At 34.6% G+C, this 15604-nt stretch overlaps 3 protein-coding genes across 4 annotated transcripts; all 3 read left to right on the top strand.

Moving 5' to 3' along the window:
- The first annotated feature begins 1148 nt into the window (after nucleotides 1-1148).
- On the top strand, nucleotides 1149-2204 carry LOC146918871 (uncharacterized). The gene is made up of 2 exons (XM_085710547.1): nucleotides 1149-1776; nucleotides 1954-2204. The coding sequence occupies exons 1-2, from the start codon at nucleotides 1149-1151 to the stop codon at nucleotides 2202-2204; spliced, it is 879 nt and encodes a 292-aa protein (XP_085566673.1).
- A 2385-nt stretch (nucleotides 2205-4589) lies between these two features.
- On the top strand, nucleotides 4590-15567 carry LOC146918869 (TMV resistance protein N-like). Of its 2 annotated transcripts, XM_085712109.1 has the most exons (6): nucleotides 4590-5288; nucleotides 10852-11949; nucleotides 12699-12983; nucleotides 13419-14309; nucleotides 14716-14764; nucleotides 14909-15567. In XM_085712109.1, exons 2-6 carry the CDS (start codon nucleotides 11410-11412, stop codon nucleotides 15391-15393), a joined length of 2250 nt encoding a protein of 749 aa, XP_085568235.1. In that variant the 5' UTR covers nucleotides 4590-5288; nucleotides 10852-11409; the 3' UTR covers nucleotides 15394-15567. The 2 variants fall into 2 exon arrangements, with proteins under 2 accessions (XP_085568235.1, XP_085568234.1); XM_085712108.1 differs by having other exon boundaries at nucleotides 14716-15567.
- Nucleotides 4723-11308, top strand: LOC146918870 (disease resistance protein Roq1-like). The gene is made up of 2 exons (XM_085710546.1): nucleotides 4723-5288; nucleotides 10852-11308. Exons 1-2 carry the CDS (start codon nucleotides 4723-4725, stop codon nucleotides 11306-11308), a joined length of 1023 nt encoding a protein of 340 aa, XP_085566672.1.
- Nucleotides 15568-15604: the final 37 nt, after the last annotated feature.

Genomic DNA, 15604 nt, shown 5'->3' with positions numbered 1-15604 from the left:
TCTAAGTTAATGCAGGATGAATTTGAAATGAGCATGATGGGAGAGCTGAAGTTCTTCCTGGGCATTCAAATCAATCAATGTAAAGATGGAGTCTATGTTCATCAATCAAAATACACAAAGGAGCTTCTGAAGAAGTTCAAGCTTGAAGATTGTATAGTGATGAACACTCCAATGCATCCTACGTGCACCTTAAGCAAAGAAGATGAAAGAGGTAAAGTAGATCAGAAGCTATACAGAGGTATGATTGGTTCTTTGTTATACCTCACTGCATCTAGGCCAGATATTTTATTCAGTGTATGCTTGTGTGCAAGATTCCAATCAGATCCTAGAGAATCTCATTTGACTGTTGTCAAGAGAATCTTCAAGTATTTGAAAGGAACAACTAATCTTGGACTCCTTTATAGGAAATCCTTAGATTATAAGCTAATTGGATTATGTGATGCTGACTATGCTGGTGATAGGATTGAAAGAAAGTCAACTAGTGACAATTGTCAATTTTTGGGTGATAATCTTATATCCTGGGCTAGCAAAAGACAAACAACTATTGCTATGTCTACAGCAGAAGCAAAATACATTTCAGGCAATTGGATTTTGAACATGCAATTTGTGTCTGATTAAAAGCTTGCTTGCTCCTGAATAGGATTTTAGGTTCTGAAGTCAGTTCAGAAGCCATGGTACATCAGAAGCTCTTTATTGAGGTTCTGAGGAAAATGTGCTTATGATGATGACGTCAGCATCTGAAGTCCAGAAGCTGGATTTTGTGCTTCTGAATAGTAGAGTTAGTGGAAACGCTGGAAGTTACTTTTTGCAGTAACACTGGCCCACTAACTTGGCAGTTACTTTGAGAACTTCTGACGTGGCTTATCTGTATTGGTGTGTAACTTAAAAGGGCAGTGATGATTTAAAAGCTTTGAAAGTACTTTCACGCGCCCCCAATGTCATTAATGTTATGTTTGTTTGTCTCTTTTGAATTGTAATCGTTTTACTCTTAACACTTTGACAATTCACACACTACTCACTTCACAACAAACACTCTTCTTTCAAACCTATTCTTGCGAAGTAAGCGCAATCTCTATCCTAGAACCCTAAATCATCATCATCATCATCATCATCATCTTCATCATCATCATCATCATCATCATCTTCAAATGGCATCATCAAGCTCGAACCAACAAGATATTCCAGAATCTACTTCACAAGAGGCCCCTGCCTATGAAATTAGAGGAAGAACCATGGGACTAGAAGAATGGGATTTAAAGGTTCAAATAGAAAATCCTATGGATTTTGAATCTCTATCCTTCCATGGATGTTGGATAAGGAGTTTCTACGAAGAGCAAGGTCTCATGCCATACTTCAAAATGTTGAATGGACCAACATACGAAGCTTTGGTTAGGCACTTTTGGGTAAGAGCATCGGTGTATGATAAAGTTGCTTCAGAAGCTGAAGAGGAGGAGAAGGTTTTACTTAATCCTAGTCTGAAAGGGAAGACTAGAGAAGAAATGAGACTTGAACCATTTACTGGCACTGAAATCAGATCAAGCATCTGTGGAATCCCTGTAATCATTACAGAATGGAAGATAGCATCTGTACTCCAATTAGAAGCTTCTGGCAAATATTCAGCGATATACATTTCAAGTGCTAAAGAAGGCTTCTGGAAAGAAAACGTAAACATGGCCTTGTACAACTCCAAGAAGGCAGGAAAGTATGCTGACTTAAGCATAGAAAAGAAGCTGCTTCTGAAGATTCAGAATGAGAATCTGCTTCCAAAAGGTTCAGGTGATTAACCTTCATTGGGGCATAAAGTCCTTCTTCAGCACTTCATCAAGAAGGAAAAGGTGAATGTGCCCAAATACATTTTCAAGTATTTGATTGATAATCTGTTAAAGAGTCAGTTGGAGAAAAGATGTTGGGTACCTTATGGAAGGCTCTTATCAGAAATTTTTTATCAATGAGGGATTTTGGACAGACTCAGTAGTGTAGAAGCCTTCTTAGACGAGCAGCTTGACACTAAGACTGGGAAGTTCATTAATGCTCATACCCTCAAGCACATGAAACTGATCAGCAAAGCCACCAAGCTCATTACTGACTTAAGTGAATCCAGTGCTAAGTCTGATCTCATGAAGGATTTTCCACCCATTTGTAAGAAGGGTCCTCTTGATGTGCAGATGTATTTCATCAAGGATCACTATGAAATAATTAAATAATCGAAACAGGCGTTACACTAATGTATTTTGCTTATTATATATATATATATATATATATATATATATATATATATATATATATATATATATATATATATATATATATATATATATATATATCGTGGTATTGTAGTTTTGTCAATATTAGTAAATACAGATATTGCAGCAAGTCAAGCACACACTTTGTATCTTAGAGAAAGAACAATATTACCCAATCGTTTGAAAATGCTAACACTGCATCAAGGAAGTGGAGAATGCTTTTTATTAAAGATTATGATTTTATACATACAAGAAACTTGCGGTTTTCTAAAGGAGGTTCTTTCAACAACTAAATATGAAGATATCTCAAGAGCCTCTAATTTGGAGAAGAGTATGGAGATAGATCATATCTTTCTTCTGAATTATCGCCAAGTAAAGATTTTGAGTAACTAGTATAAAAGATTATTTAAACTTATTTGTTGTCTTATGAGGGGGAGACAAAAATGTGTCATGCACTCTTTTTCTCTTAACCGTGGTTTTATCCACTGGGTTTTCCTGGTAAGGTTTTTAATGAAGCAGATTATGACACAAAAGGATGTTGTACTCTTTTTCCTTCACTAAATTTTTTTTCCCATTGAATTTTTCTCTAGTAAGGTTTTAATGAGGCATATCCTTGTTGGACATCCAAGTGAAGTGTTATGAATAATAAAGTTGGTGGATGTCCATTCTTGATCTTTCAAATTCTTATAACTTTAATTAGTGAATGAATTGTTAGTGCTCTTTGATTGCATGTGATCATTCACTTGGTTATTTGTATCCTATAAATAAGACTCATGTTTTGATGCAAAGATACACTTGAGAAGTAATATAATATACTCTCTTTTGTTTTTTGACCTTTTCTTTATCCCTTTCTCTCAACTCTTCTATGTTGTACAATATCGTACAATACTTTAGATTGATTTCATAACATCACAAAAATTGTTTATTGTCTAGATATCATTCCTCAAAAAGAAATGGGAATGGGAATATACTTCAAATTTCAACGCAAAAGGAGATAAACCGAATAAAACATTTTAAAAAAAAAAATCTAGATATGTTAGCTTTGAGATTCTCGTCCAATGATAAAAGTTAACAATTATTGGAAATGTTAAAAACAAAGGACAGGAAATAGGTGGCATTTAGGGTGGGTATGGGGAATACTTTCCCACCATAGGAAAGTTGATTTTTACAGTTTGATTAGAGAGGAACACTAATTTTATCATGGTCACTCAACATCAGATCCTCTACAATTCAATCTCTATGCCATAAAGATTTTGCAATATCTTCAAGCCCCCGGTTCTCTCCCCTTCTCTACCACCAGAAAAATAAAATCACCATCTTCAATTCTTCATGTCCATGAGTTCAAAATCTCAGAAAATTTGCATGAAAAAAATTACTGGGTTTGATTTTAAAGATTACTGGGTTTGATTTTTTTTTTTGGAAGGATGGATTTGATTCCTTCTTCTTAATCATCTTCTTCGTTATTTAATTAAATTAAATCAATAAATTAGTTATTTTATAAACCTAAATTAAAAAAATAGCATAATTGATTTTACCAAGAATGATATTACAATGAACTAGATTTGAGTGTCTTCAATTTCCAATTTCAAATCAACACCACAACAACAAGAAGAAAAATAAAAAATAAAAACTAAGATCAACAACACCACAACTATAGATCTGAATACCAATGAAATATAGTTTGCGTTGGGCATCCCATTTCCATCACTGTTTGTTATGCCAGTACTCTAGTGGAGGTGTGAGTGAAAATTTAGAGATCTTGAAAAATCAGTACTTAAGGAGGAGGTTGAAGACATAGTGATAGAGAATGGAAATAAATATAGTGTGAGTAGACTAGGATTAAATCAGTGTTCCTCTCTAATCAAACGGTAAAAATCAACTTTCTTATGGTAGGAAAGTATTCCCTATACCCGCCCTCCCGGAAATAGTCTGGAATAATTTTCTAGTAAATTAAAGTTCAAAATTAAAAACTGTATGTTTGCCAAGTTGGTTGACCAGGAAATATGCTAGTATTTCTCGTGAGAACTACTACTTCTTTTCAAATACTATATTTTAAAGTACGAACGAACGACGGAATGAGGGGTAGCACTTTGGTGTCATTAATGACACCAAGATAAATGTGTTGTGTGGTCCAGATACAATGACAATGTATTTGTGTAGCCCAGATTTAATGGCTCGGTGCCATTAATGGCACCAAAGTGCTACCCCGGAATGAGTAGTGTGAAACGCGTATGTGGAGTCAATAAACATTGCATGTGCCTTATTGATTGGGATGGACGACCCACATGCCGTGGGTGGGTCCTACAAGATGCTCACATAACATTGTTGTTTATGTTATGTTTTCATAAAGCTATCCTATCAGCCAGTACTGTATGGGAATTTGTCTTCCTTGAAGAGAAGAAATCATCATCAAACGATTCAGAAAAATTCAGAGATTGTTTCTTTCATATCTTATAGCAGATAGGTATTATTACGTAAGATGCCTAACCAACAGTGTTGGGATCTATCAAGTTGTAGTTCTTCAAAGGATCCTTCTTCTAATTATTCAAAAAAAAGAAAGAAAAAGGATTCTTCTTCTAATAGCAACAACAGCCTCATCCAAAGGTATAGATATGATGTGTTTATCAGTTTCAGAGGTTCTGACACACGCAACACTTTTGTTGATCATCTCTATGCTCATCTCATTAGAAAAGGTATTTTCACTTTCAAGGATGATGCACAGCTCAACAAAGGTCGTTCTATTTCAACTCAACTTCTACGTGCAATTCAACAATCAAGAGTTTCTATAATTATCTTCTCAAAAGACTATGCTTCATCAACATGGTGTTTGGATGAAATGGCTGCAATTGCTAAATGCCACACCAAGTTCAAACAAACTGTTTTCCCTGTTTTTTATGATGTTGCTCCGTCTGATATACGAAAACAAAAGGGTGTTTATGAGAGTGCTTTTGCTTTACACACCGAGCAATCTGAAAACAAAGTTAAATACTGGAAAAGAGCTATGACCTGTTTGGCTGGATCATCTGGTTGGGATGTCCGGGATAAGTAAGTTATTTTCTTTGTTGTTTTACTTAACAAGAATTCAGTATGGTGTTCAATAGTATTTTTCACTTGCAAATTGTAATTTTCTTATTCTTTCTTTTAGATGGATGCAAATTGCACTTTTTTTAATTGGGAGATTAGTCACTTTAGTCCCTGAATAGGAAAGGAGTCGTCACTTAAGTCCCTGAATGCAGATAAATTGCAAAATAGTCCGTGAATGTAGACTCGGTTAGTCAATTTAGTCCCTGAATGCAGACTCCCGTAGTCAATTTAGTCCCTGAATGTAGACTCCGTTAGTCACTTTAGTCCTTGAAATTGACCAACAGAGTTTACATTCAGGGACTGTTTTGCAATTTCTCTGCATTCAGGGACTAAAGTGACTACTCTTTTCCCATTCAGGGACTAAAGTGACTAATTCCCCTTTTTTAATTATATCATCTTAACTGTTAGAACAACCCGTAACAGAAGATTATAAAGAAAACGATAGTAAAAGACAATGTACATGATCGAACTTTGTTAACGTAGTTCGGCCAATGGTGTCAACCTCTACGACTATAGAGCAGCTACAATTTCGTTTGTATTACTATGATGAAAATTAGGGTTTCACATATAGATACATACATATATATATATACATACATATACATATATATACACACACACACACACACATAGATATGTATACATATATATATATGTATATGTATACATATATATGTCCTCATGAGCTTAGCTCAGTTGGTAAGGACAATGCATAAATATATGCAAGGTCCGGGGTTCAAACTCCGGCCACCACCAATCCGTTGACCAGATGTAAGTCAAAAGACTTACACCAGTGCGTTTGATTTGCTAAAAAACGAAGGACAGGACAGAACAACTCTAGTTGTCCAGTGTTTGATTTGTAAAACTGTTTCAGGTACAGGACAAACTGGAGGCAAAGGACAGGACAAAAACTCATATTTTTGTCCCTCACCAAACCACAACACAACTTTTTGTCCCACGTACAAGTTGTATAAAATACCAAAATAGCATTTTGTCCCCCAAAAATCGTATAAAACATAAAATTACTTATTGCCATAAAAAAATTATCCTGTGCTGTTCTGTCTTGTGGTGTGTTCTGTCTTGTACTGTTCCGTCCAGTACTTACTGATTTGCAAACCAAACACACCCAAATCTCAACCATTAAATTTATTTGATCACACGGTTAAAAATATATCAACAAAGGAAACAATAAGAACACATGGATCACAAAATTAAATTGATCGTAAGATCTTCTTCTTCCCTGGTTAACCTCTCCCCATCACACCAATCTGCCATTGACAAGAAAACAATTATCCTCTAAAACATTGGATCCTTTGCATACTACATATTTTCACGGTAAAATCAAGAACTCTTGGAAAAAAAATGCATCGATTGTTACCCTTTTCTTAGAATCAGTATTTATAGAGAGATTGGCCCAATTTTATTTCAATTAAAAAATTGAACGGTGGTTAAATCTTTTATTGGGAGTTTTTTTGTCACTTTGCACTTGTGAAAGGAACAATTGGAATTGTGAAAATCAATACTTTCTTGGAAAAGGAAAACGTTGACACAAACCAGAGAATTAGGTCACATGAGTTTCAAGTGTGGAATCATGTGTAGCTTAATTAGTAGAAAGATATTCAATCAAAGAACATGATGTTTATAGCTGTGAATTAATCGATGATTGGGCAAGAATAAACTGATACAGTGATTCAAGCTAGTTATGCAATGGTGGTGTTTATGTTCAACATGATGGAAGTCTTTTTGGTGATCTAGTGTAATGTGTTCTTATTGTTTCCTTTGTTGCTATATTTTTAACCGTGTGATCAAATAAATTTAATGGTTAAGATTTGGTGTAAGTCTTTTGACTTACACCTGCTGTCAACGGATCCTAACTCATATATATATATATAGAGTACCACTGCTACAATTCAATTTACAACATATTACCTCTGAACCGTACCTTGTCTTCTTCAGTGTCTTGTATATATAAGCCATATTCAACATTAACATATTTCTGTTGGAACTTGTGTTGGGGGTCTGCTGCAATAACTTGACCAAGAAGATGATGAAGATGACTATGATGAAGTGTGTACATAAATTCCAAAGATTTGTTGTATATCTTGATTGTTGGGAAGAGGCTGCTGCACTTGAAACCTGAAAAGTTTAATAGTTATGCATGTAAACTCAAAGCGTATGGGGTTGCCATACTAACCTTTAGGTTCGATTCGCCTCCACCAATAATTGTATATTGGATGCAATAAGGAATGACCGGCGAATCCCCTTCAGGATACTATGAGTTCCTTGACGTGTATTGCACAACCACACCAAGCGTATCTCCTAACAGTATTTTACAGATTTATGGTTCCAGCAATTCACTCATGCATTAGAGAATTGATGGATGATTTAGAGTAAGAGAATGATGAAGAATTGTGTTATTAATGTAACAAAATTCTGTCCAAAATTGTGTGTTGTTGTTCTTTCTCTGTGTGTCCAACTAATGCCCAAATGCCAAACATTTATAGTGCATTATATGACTCTTCACATGAGAGAAAACACCCCTTTGACTTGAATCAATGCTATGATTCATTAAGCACCCATTTGCCAAAGATTATGATCATATACACTTGAATCAATGTTATGGTTCATTAAGCACCCTTTTACCAAAGGTTATAACCATATACATTTGAATCAATGCAAATGTTCATTAAGCATCTCTTTGCGAAAAGTTCCAATGTATATGAATGATTCCCATGAAGAGTTACAACTTTTGATTTAAAGTGATTCCATTATTTTGGAAATCACCAACAATCCCCCACCATTTTCAAAATACTAAATCACATAAATCCGGAAATTCCATGCCTTCAGATAATGGTATCTCGCGATTTGAACCATTACTTAGTAAGTTAAGTTTTCGCTCATTCCCAAATAGTATGGTAGGCAAGCTTTGAACCAACTATTCATTAGAACAAGTGTGCATAACTTACACATAGAATCTCGGTACCATTGATAAAGAGACTTGTAAAATGACACATTAAAAAGGCCTTGTGTCATATATCTCTTTTCATGAGAATTTAAGAGCAAACCCTTGAACTCCGTGAAGCGGCCAAACTTCATTCTCACATAGGTAGACTATATCGGAAATGCCCCATAAGTATGCATTCCAGCAAATATATGCTATATGTCCATTAAGAGGAAAACCTCATCCTACCCTTTTTCTTCTTATGGTCCAAGTACTTTTTCCCCTTGGGATGTTATCTATTGTCAAGTACTTCAATTACTCTAATAGTGTACTTTCACCATTGAACCCAAGACTTGATGCTACTCAAGTGTGGGTTGAGTTTCCACCATTGGTAATCAATTAGATTTGGGTTTGTACCACATCCCTAATAATGTCTTCAATGTATTCAACATCATTTCCAAAGACATCATTCCTTGTCAATCATTTCGTCAAATAATTGCAAGATTTTCTTTTAACTTTTATAAACTTTGAATATTCAATTCTTCACATAGATTTTGTATTCTCGTAGCTATGTCTATGGATTGACTTATATACTCTTGATAGTATTCACCAACTATCATCAAACCATGACACCATTGTCAATTCGAGTATATTGTAATAATGCACAAACTTTTATGTCATTACACCTTTGCTATAACAATATTTAACATGCATTTCAATTTGAACTTCAACTTTTCTTTTATATCTATCCAAGATATATCATACATTGAATGCATTAAACATACATAGCAAAATAAAATTTGATCATAAAAAAATGTCATAACCAAACTTCATAAGATGGGATTAAACATGTAAGTCATATACTCCACATAAAATTAAATATAACACAAACATTTTGATTTTAGTTATCATATAACTAATACATATATCATAAATTCATTGTGTTAAATTCAAGTTTATGTTTAAATATGTTCAATGTTAAATATCAATAAACAATCACATAAGAAAATAAACAATGAACCAAAATCATTAATATTCTCTATGACTTTCTTCCATGAACATATATCAACATACAATAATTCAAAACATACCCAAATTATTTTAATATCATGATAAACAAGAAATTAACCATTACTTTTCATATTATCATGTATATATAATATTAACACAATATTAATGATAATAATTTCTTACACAAAGTAAATAATATCATTAAAGCAACCACTTGATATTTTGACAATTTATCTACACTACTTTCATAAATAAAATAGTGTTTAAACATTCTTAACATATTACTATACTCATCAAAATTCATATACTTGAACAATTTCTAAATCATGTATATATATGTCACCACATGTTAAATCTAACATATTCATATTTACTTAGATACTATACACATGCATTTAGAACACCAAATATTTCATAATAGGTAATCACTTATATGCACATTATCTCATGTTCAAATTAACATCAAATGGATTTCAAACAATAAATTTCATACATATCAAAATTTATCATGCATATATTATCTACAACCACATGTAAATTTAACATAAACACATCACATATGAAATATTTATCCATAAATTTCCACGACATATATTCATAAATGGAATTTGTTTACCGTTCACCGTAGTCATGGATGAAAATGTAAGCTTTCATCTCTCCCAAAAATTGCAGCCTTTAATCACAAGTAAATCATAATCGAACCTAAAGATTGTTGGAACTTGTGTTGGGGGTCTGCTGCAATAACTTGACCAAGAAGATGATGAAGATGACTATGATGAAGTGTGTACATAAATTCCAAAGATTTGTTGTATATCTTGATTGTTGGGAAGAGGCTGCTGCACTTGAAACCTGAAAAGTTTAATAGTTATGCATGTAAACTCAAAGCGTATGGGGTTGCCATACTAACCTTTAGGTTCGATTCGCCTCCACCAATAATTGTATATTGGATGCAATAAGGAATGACCGGCGAATCCCCTTCAGGATACTATGAGTTCCTTGACGTGTATTGCACAACCACACCAAGCGTATCTCCTAACAGTATTTTACAGATTTATGGTTCCAGCAATTCACTCATGCATTAGAGAATTGATGGATGATTTAGAGTAAGAGAATGATGAAGAATTGTGTTATTAATGTAACAAAATTCTGTCCAAAATTGTGTGTTGTTGTTCTTTCTCTGTGTGTCCAACTAATGCCCAAATGCCAAACATTTATAGTGCATTATATGACTCTTCACATGAGAGAAAACACCCCTTTGACTTGAATCAATGCTATGATTCATTAAGCACCCATTTGCCAAAGATTATGATCATATACACTTGAATCAATGTTATGGTTCATTAAGCACCCTTTTACCAAAGGTTATAACCATATACATTTGAATCAATGCAAATGTTCATTAAGCATCTCTTTGCGAAAAGTTCCAATGTATATGAATGATTCCCATGAAGAGTTACAACTTTTGATTTAAAGTGATTCCATTATTTTGGAAATCACCAACAATTTCTCTATGTTTTTTACTTGTTTTCTTAGGTGATAATTTAGTTATATAACTTTTGTATTCTCTTTCAGGCCCGAGTTTGAAGAGATTGAAAAAATTGTTCAGGAAGTAATAAATTCACTTGGTCATAAATTCTCAGGTTTTGTTGATGACCTTATTGGAATACAACCTCGTGTAGAAGCCTTAGAAAGGCTTTTAAAGGTAAGGTCGGCTGACGATGGTTTTCGCGTTTTAGGAATACGGGGGATGGGTGGAATAGGAAAGACAACCCTTGTGACGGTCTTGTATGACAGAATCTCATATCAGTTTAACGCTTGTTGCTTTATCGAAAAGGTTAGCGAAACTTATAGAGATGGCGGCTGTGTTGCTCTGCAGAAACAAATTCTTCATCAAACTATAAGAGAAAAGAATCTAGAGGCATACAGTCCTTCCGAAATATCCCAAATTGTAAGAAATAGACTACACAACATAAAACTCCTCGTAGTTCTTGATGAGATCAAATTGAGCAATTACAGGAACTGCATATAAATCCGAAATTGCTTTGTGGAGGAAGTAGAATAATCATAACTACTAGAGATGAGCATATTCTTAAAGAGTATGGGGCGGATGTAGTTTATGAGGCTCAATTGATGAGTGATAGTGAAGCTCTTGATCTTCTGCATAGAAAAGCCTTCAAAAGTGATAATTCAAGCAGCACTTTTTCAGAGCTGATTCCCCAGGTACTAAAATATGCTCAAGGTCTTCCATTAGCAATTAGAGTAATGGGTTCTTTTTTATGTACCCGAAATGCCACACAGTGGAGAGCTACCTTGGATGGATTGCGGAATAACCCATTGGAAAAAAGAATTATGAAAGTGCTTCGGATAAGTTTTGAGGGACTAGAGCCAAGAGAGAGAGAAATATTTTTGCATATCGCTTGTTTCTTTAAAGGGGAGAAGGCAGATTATGTAAGTGGAATTCTCGATGCTTGTGGATTGCACCCTGATATTGGAATTCCACTTATTGCTGAAAAATCGCTGATAACAATTAGAAACAATGAAATTCATATGCATGGAATGTTGCAAGAGTTGGGGAAGCAAATTGTTCAGGGACAACATCCCAATGAGCCAGAATTCTGGAGTAGGCTGTGGCTTTACCGGGATTTCCATCGTGTGATGATGACAGAAATGGTAACATATCTTTCCAAATGGATTCTATGATTTTTGCATTTTTTTTTAAAAAAATTCTATTTACAAAGAATACAATTTATATTTCTAGCAAAGAGGATCTATTTAACATTTTCTGGGGGGTCAAGACAGGGAAAAGATATGAATTTAAAAACCACTTACATTTACCTCGCTATAAGAAGATAGTGAGGGTTCGCGCTTGAGACTTGCTAGATATGAGGTGTTGTCTTGATGCCCTTGCTAACCTCTTGTGATTGAATATTTTTATGATGAAAAGATGGCATAAAGCCAATTACACTAAAATATCACAAAAAAGGCCAAAGCTATCCTTGTCTTGCATGCGAAAAGAAATACAAAAAGGTGGGTCATCATAAACATGGATTCCTAGCTCCAAAGAATAGCAGAAGTTGTTCTATCAGCTAAACATTCCCAAATCAAATTAACCAAACTAGGATTACTTAGTTACTTTCCCTTGTACATGAGTTATCCTAAACATTCAGTGTTTAGAGTTCAATTCCCAAATCAAATTAACCAAACTAGGCAAAAGATGATTCGAAGGAAATCCAACTTAGATCAACCTACCAACCTTTGAGAATCAGTTTCCAACAAAAGTTTCTGATAACCTCTATTCAAGGCCAACTGAAGAGCTCGAAAGACTCCAAAATTCAGACATTATAATGCTGCAAGACAAATTCAATTTCAAACTGTTTACTTTTTTATTCCGTTTTCTTATATGCTTGTTAATTCTTCAGAAAGCACCAATAGAAGTTAAAGCTATAGTTCTAGATCAAAGGGAAGATGGTTCTGAATTCAATAAGTTGAGGGCTGAAGATTTATCAAAGCTCGGACACCTGAAACTGCTCATATTGTGCCATAAGAATTTTTCAGGAGAGCCCATATTTCTTTCTAATTCTTTATGTTATCTTTCGTGGAATGGTTATCCTTTCGATTCTTTGCCATCAAATATTCAGCTACATGACCTGGTCGAATTGAATATGCCTGACAGCAACATCAAACAACTATGGGAAGGTATTCAGGTATTTTCTCCTCAGAATAAATAAGTATTTTAGATATAAAGACAAGTAGTACATATTTGAGTCCCATAACCATTCAGTTGGAGATTTGATCCCTGGCTGATGTGTATGGAAGAACTTACGTTTGGGAAAGGGCAAGCCCTTAAATGGATATCTCAAGGGATTAGTCTCCACATTTACACGCATAAATTCTTCGTTTACAAAAAAAAAATTAAACCATTTTCTTCACATTTGTTTACCATATCAATAAAAGTAAACTTACATGACATTATGGTATGGCCGAGTCGACAAGGAAAAAAAAATGATTGTCGTAGTGCAAGTAAGGCTACATAAAGTTTTTTTTTTTTTCCTATTCATTTTGAGAGCATATTAGAGTTGGTGAAATTGACTTCTTAATAGAACATACTAACATGTCAATGGCTAATTTTCCCATCACAGCGACTTCCTTGTTTGAAAAGGATGGACTTGAGCAACTCAAAAAATCTCAGGACAACTCCAAGTTTTGAAGGGATCCAAAATCTTGAGCGGATAGATTTTACAGGATGCATAAACTTGTTGCAGGTGCATCCATCAGTTGGACTTCTTACAGAACTTGTATTCTTGAGTTTGCAGAACTGTACCAGTCTCACCTGCCTCGATTTCGGCAGTGTATCAAGAGTATGGTCTCTCAGAGTTCTGCGTCTCTCTGGTTGCATAGGATTGGGAAAGACTCCAGATTTCACAGGAGCATCAAATCTCGAGTATCTTGATATGGATCGATGTAAAAGTTTATCCAAGATCCATGAATCTATTGGGACTCTTACAAAGCTTAGATTCTTAAGTTTAAGAGACTGCACAAAGCTGTTTCCAATACCTAACATCTTTGATAATATGACATCTCTTACGACTCTGGATCTATGCGGCTGCAGGAGCTTTAAGGCTCTGCCCCTGCCACGCACCGTGAATTCTACTTCTCCTCTGGAGTCATTGATTTTTCTGGACTTGAGCTTTTGCAATATTTCTGTATTACCTGATTCTATAGGAGAATTAAAGAGTTTAGAAAGGCTAAATCTACAGGGAAATCACTTTACTACACTTCCTTCTACCTTCAAGAGGCTTTCCAATCTAGCATATTTAAACTTGTCACATTGTCACAGACTCGAAAAATTGCCAAAGCTCCCAACAAAGAGTGGTCAATCAGATTCAGTGGGAAGATATTTTAAAACAACATCTGGATCCCGTGATCATAGGTCTGGATTATATATTTACGATTGTCCCAAGTTGACTAAACACTTGTTCTCTTGTGAGAATCCGGGGGTTCCATTTAAATGGCTAAAAAGACTATTTAAGGTGCATACCGTCCTATCTCTCTCTTCAGTTTGTCTGTCGGTCACTATTTATTTCATACGAAAAGGGCAAAACCATTAAGTATTTATAGGTACATTTAGAAAACTGTAGACTTACATCTAGGACCTTCCTAATTAAAACTTCTAGTAATCTAGTTTTTCAAAATTAAAGCACTTTTAGATTTTTACATAGATACTATGAAAACTCTAACTAATTCTAGACTCGTCTATACTTCAAATTATGTTTAACAATGTTGCTCCAGTAATCATGTTATGATTATATTTATTTTTGACTGCACATTAGTCCACTGGTCATTATTTATCAAGTTGGGATGTGCACTTTGAATGTCTTCCCTTGTACATATCTCTTTACCTCTGATATACCTACATCTTTTTTCTTCTGGTTCCAGGAGCCTCGTCACTTCCGATGTGGCTTTGACATTGTTCTTCCTTTTCATAGTAAGTATATTGATTTGCATGGTAATCCTTCGATTCCAGAGTGGTTCGATTACAAGTTTGAGAAAGGTTCCATAATAAGGATAAAGAAATCTAATATGCATGTTGACTGGGTTGGTTTTGCCTTTTGTGTGGTATTTCAAATAGGTAATCCCCCCACAATATCTGGTTTTCCATATCGTATTCACTTCTCGCCACTACCATATCCTTTTTGTCTTTCCTTCGAAAGCAAACACACAGAAGAATGCTTTGAAATGCCACTAAGTTTGGAACGATATGAGAAGGCTGGCACAAATTATATTTGGGTAATCTATATCTCTCGTGAACACTGCCATTTTGTGAAAACAGGAGCACAGATCACGTTTAAAGCAGGCGAGGATGGCCATGGTTTGATTATGAAGAAATGGGGGTTTCGCGTGCTAACCAAGAAGGGTTTAAAAAGGACATCGGAAACACAGCTTCCTATGCCGTTCATTGAGAATGTAGGTCAAAGAAGCAGAAAAGTTGAGCCTAAAATCAAGCTTCCTTACAATTGGTCAGTTTCTGATGAAGATGAAGTTGAGAATGAAGAAGCCAAGGGAAAAGAAATCAGTCTCTTTAATCTAGGCCTTTTGACAGGCAGACTACACTGATAACACAATATTTTCTCTGTTCAAGGGGGAAATTATATTCTTAAGCATTGATACAATAGTAATTAATAACTAATTTATCATAGTGCATTGATACAATAGTTTCTGATTATTTGTACAAATTCACAACCTACCCATTTATTGCTAATGAGATCTAATATAAATTTAAGGCTTAAATGTATTTTTTTTATTTTCTATTTTGATGAAATTTAAC

The sequence above is a fragment of the Medicago sativa genome, chromosome 5 (genome assembly GCF_051527215.1).
Source record: "Medicago sativa cultivar Bolivia chromosome 5, Bolivia_mono, whole genome shotgun sequence".
Taxonomy (NCBI): Eukaryota; Viridiplantae; Streptophyta; class Magnoliopsida; order Fabales; family Fabaceae; genus Medicago; species Medicago sativa.
Note: the sequence above shows the minus strand (reverse complement) of the source record. Positions and strands in the feature narration are given on the sequence as shown.

What these genes read in the sequence shown, in the direction of transcription:
- LOC146918869 (XM_085712108.1), top strand. Translation starts at nt 11,410, where the DNA reads ATGAGTGATAGTGAAGCTCTTGATCTTCTGCATAGAAAAGCCTTCAAA. An exon ending in AACTATGGGAAGGTATTCAG is followed by an intron (nt 12,984 to 13,418) that starts GTATTTTCTCCT and finishes TTCCCATCACAG; the next exon opens with CGACTTCCTTGTTTGAAAAG. An exon ending in GGCTAAAAAGACTATTTAAG is followed by an intron (nt 14,310 to 14,715) that starts GTGCATACCGTC and finishes TTCTGGTTCCAG; the next exon opens with GAGCCTCGTCACTTCCGATG.
- LOC146918871 (XM_085710547.1), top strand. Translation starts at nt 1,149, where the DNA reads ATGGCATCATCAAGCTCGAACCAACAAGATATTCCAGAATCTACTTCA. An exon ending in TCTGCTTCCAAAAGGTTCAG is followed by an intron (nt 1,777 to 1,953) that starts GTGATTAACCTT and finishes TTTATCAATGAG; the next exon opens with GGATTTTGGACAGACTCAGT.
- LOC146918870 (XM_085710546.1), top strand. Translation starts at nt 4,723, where the DNA reads ATGCCTAACCAACAGTGTTGGGATCTATCAAGTTGTAGTTCTTCAAAG. An exon ending in GGTTGGGATGTCCGGGATAA is followed by an intron (nt 5,289 to 10,851) that starts GTAAGTTATTTT and finishes ATTCTCTTTCAG; the next exon opens with GCCCGAGTTTGAAGAGATTG.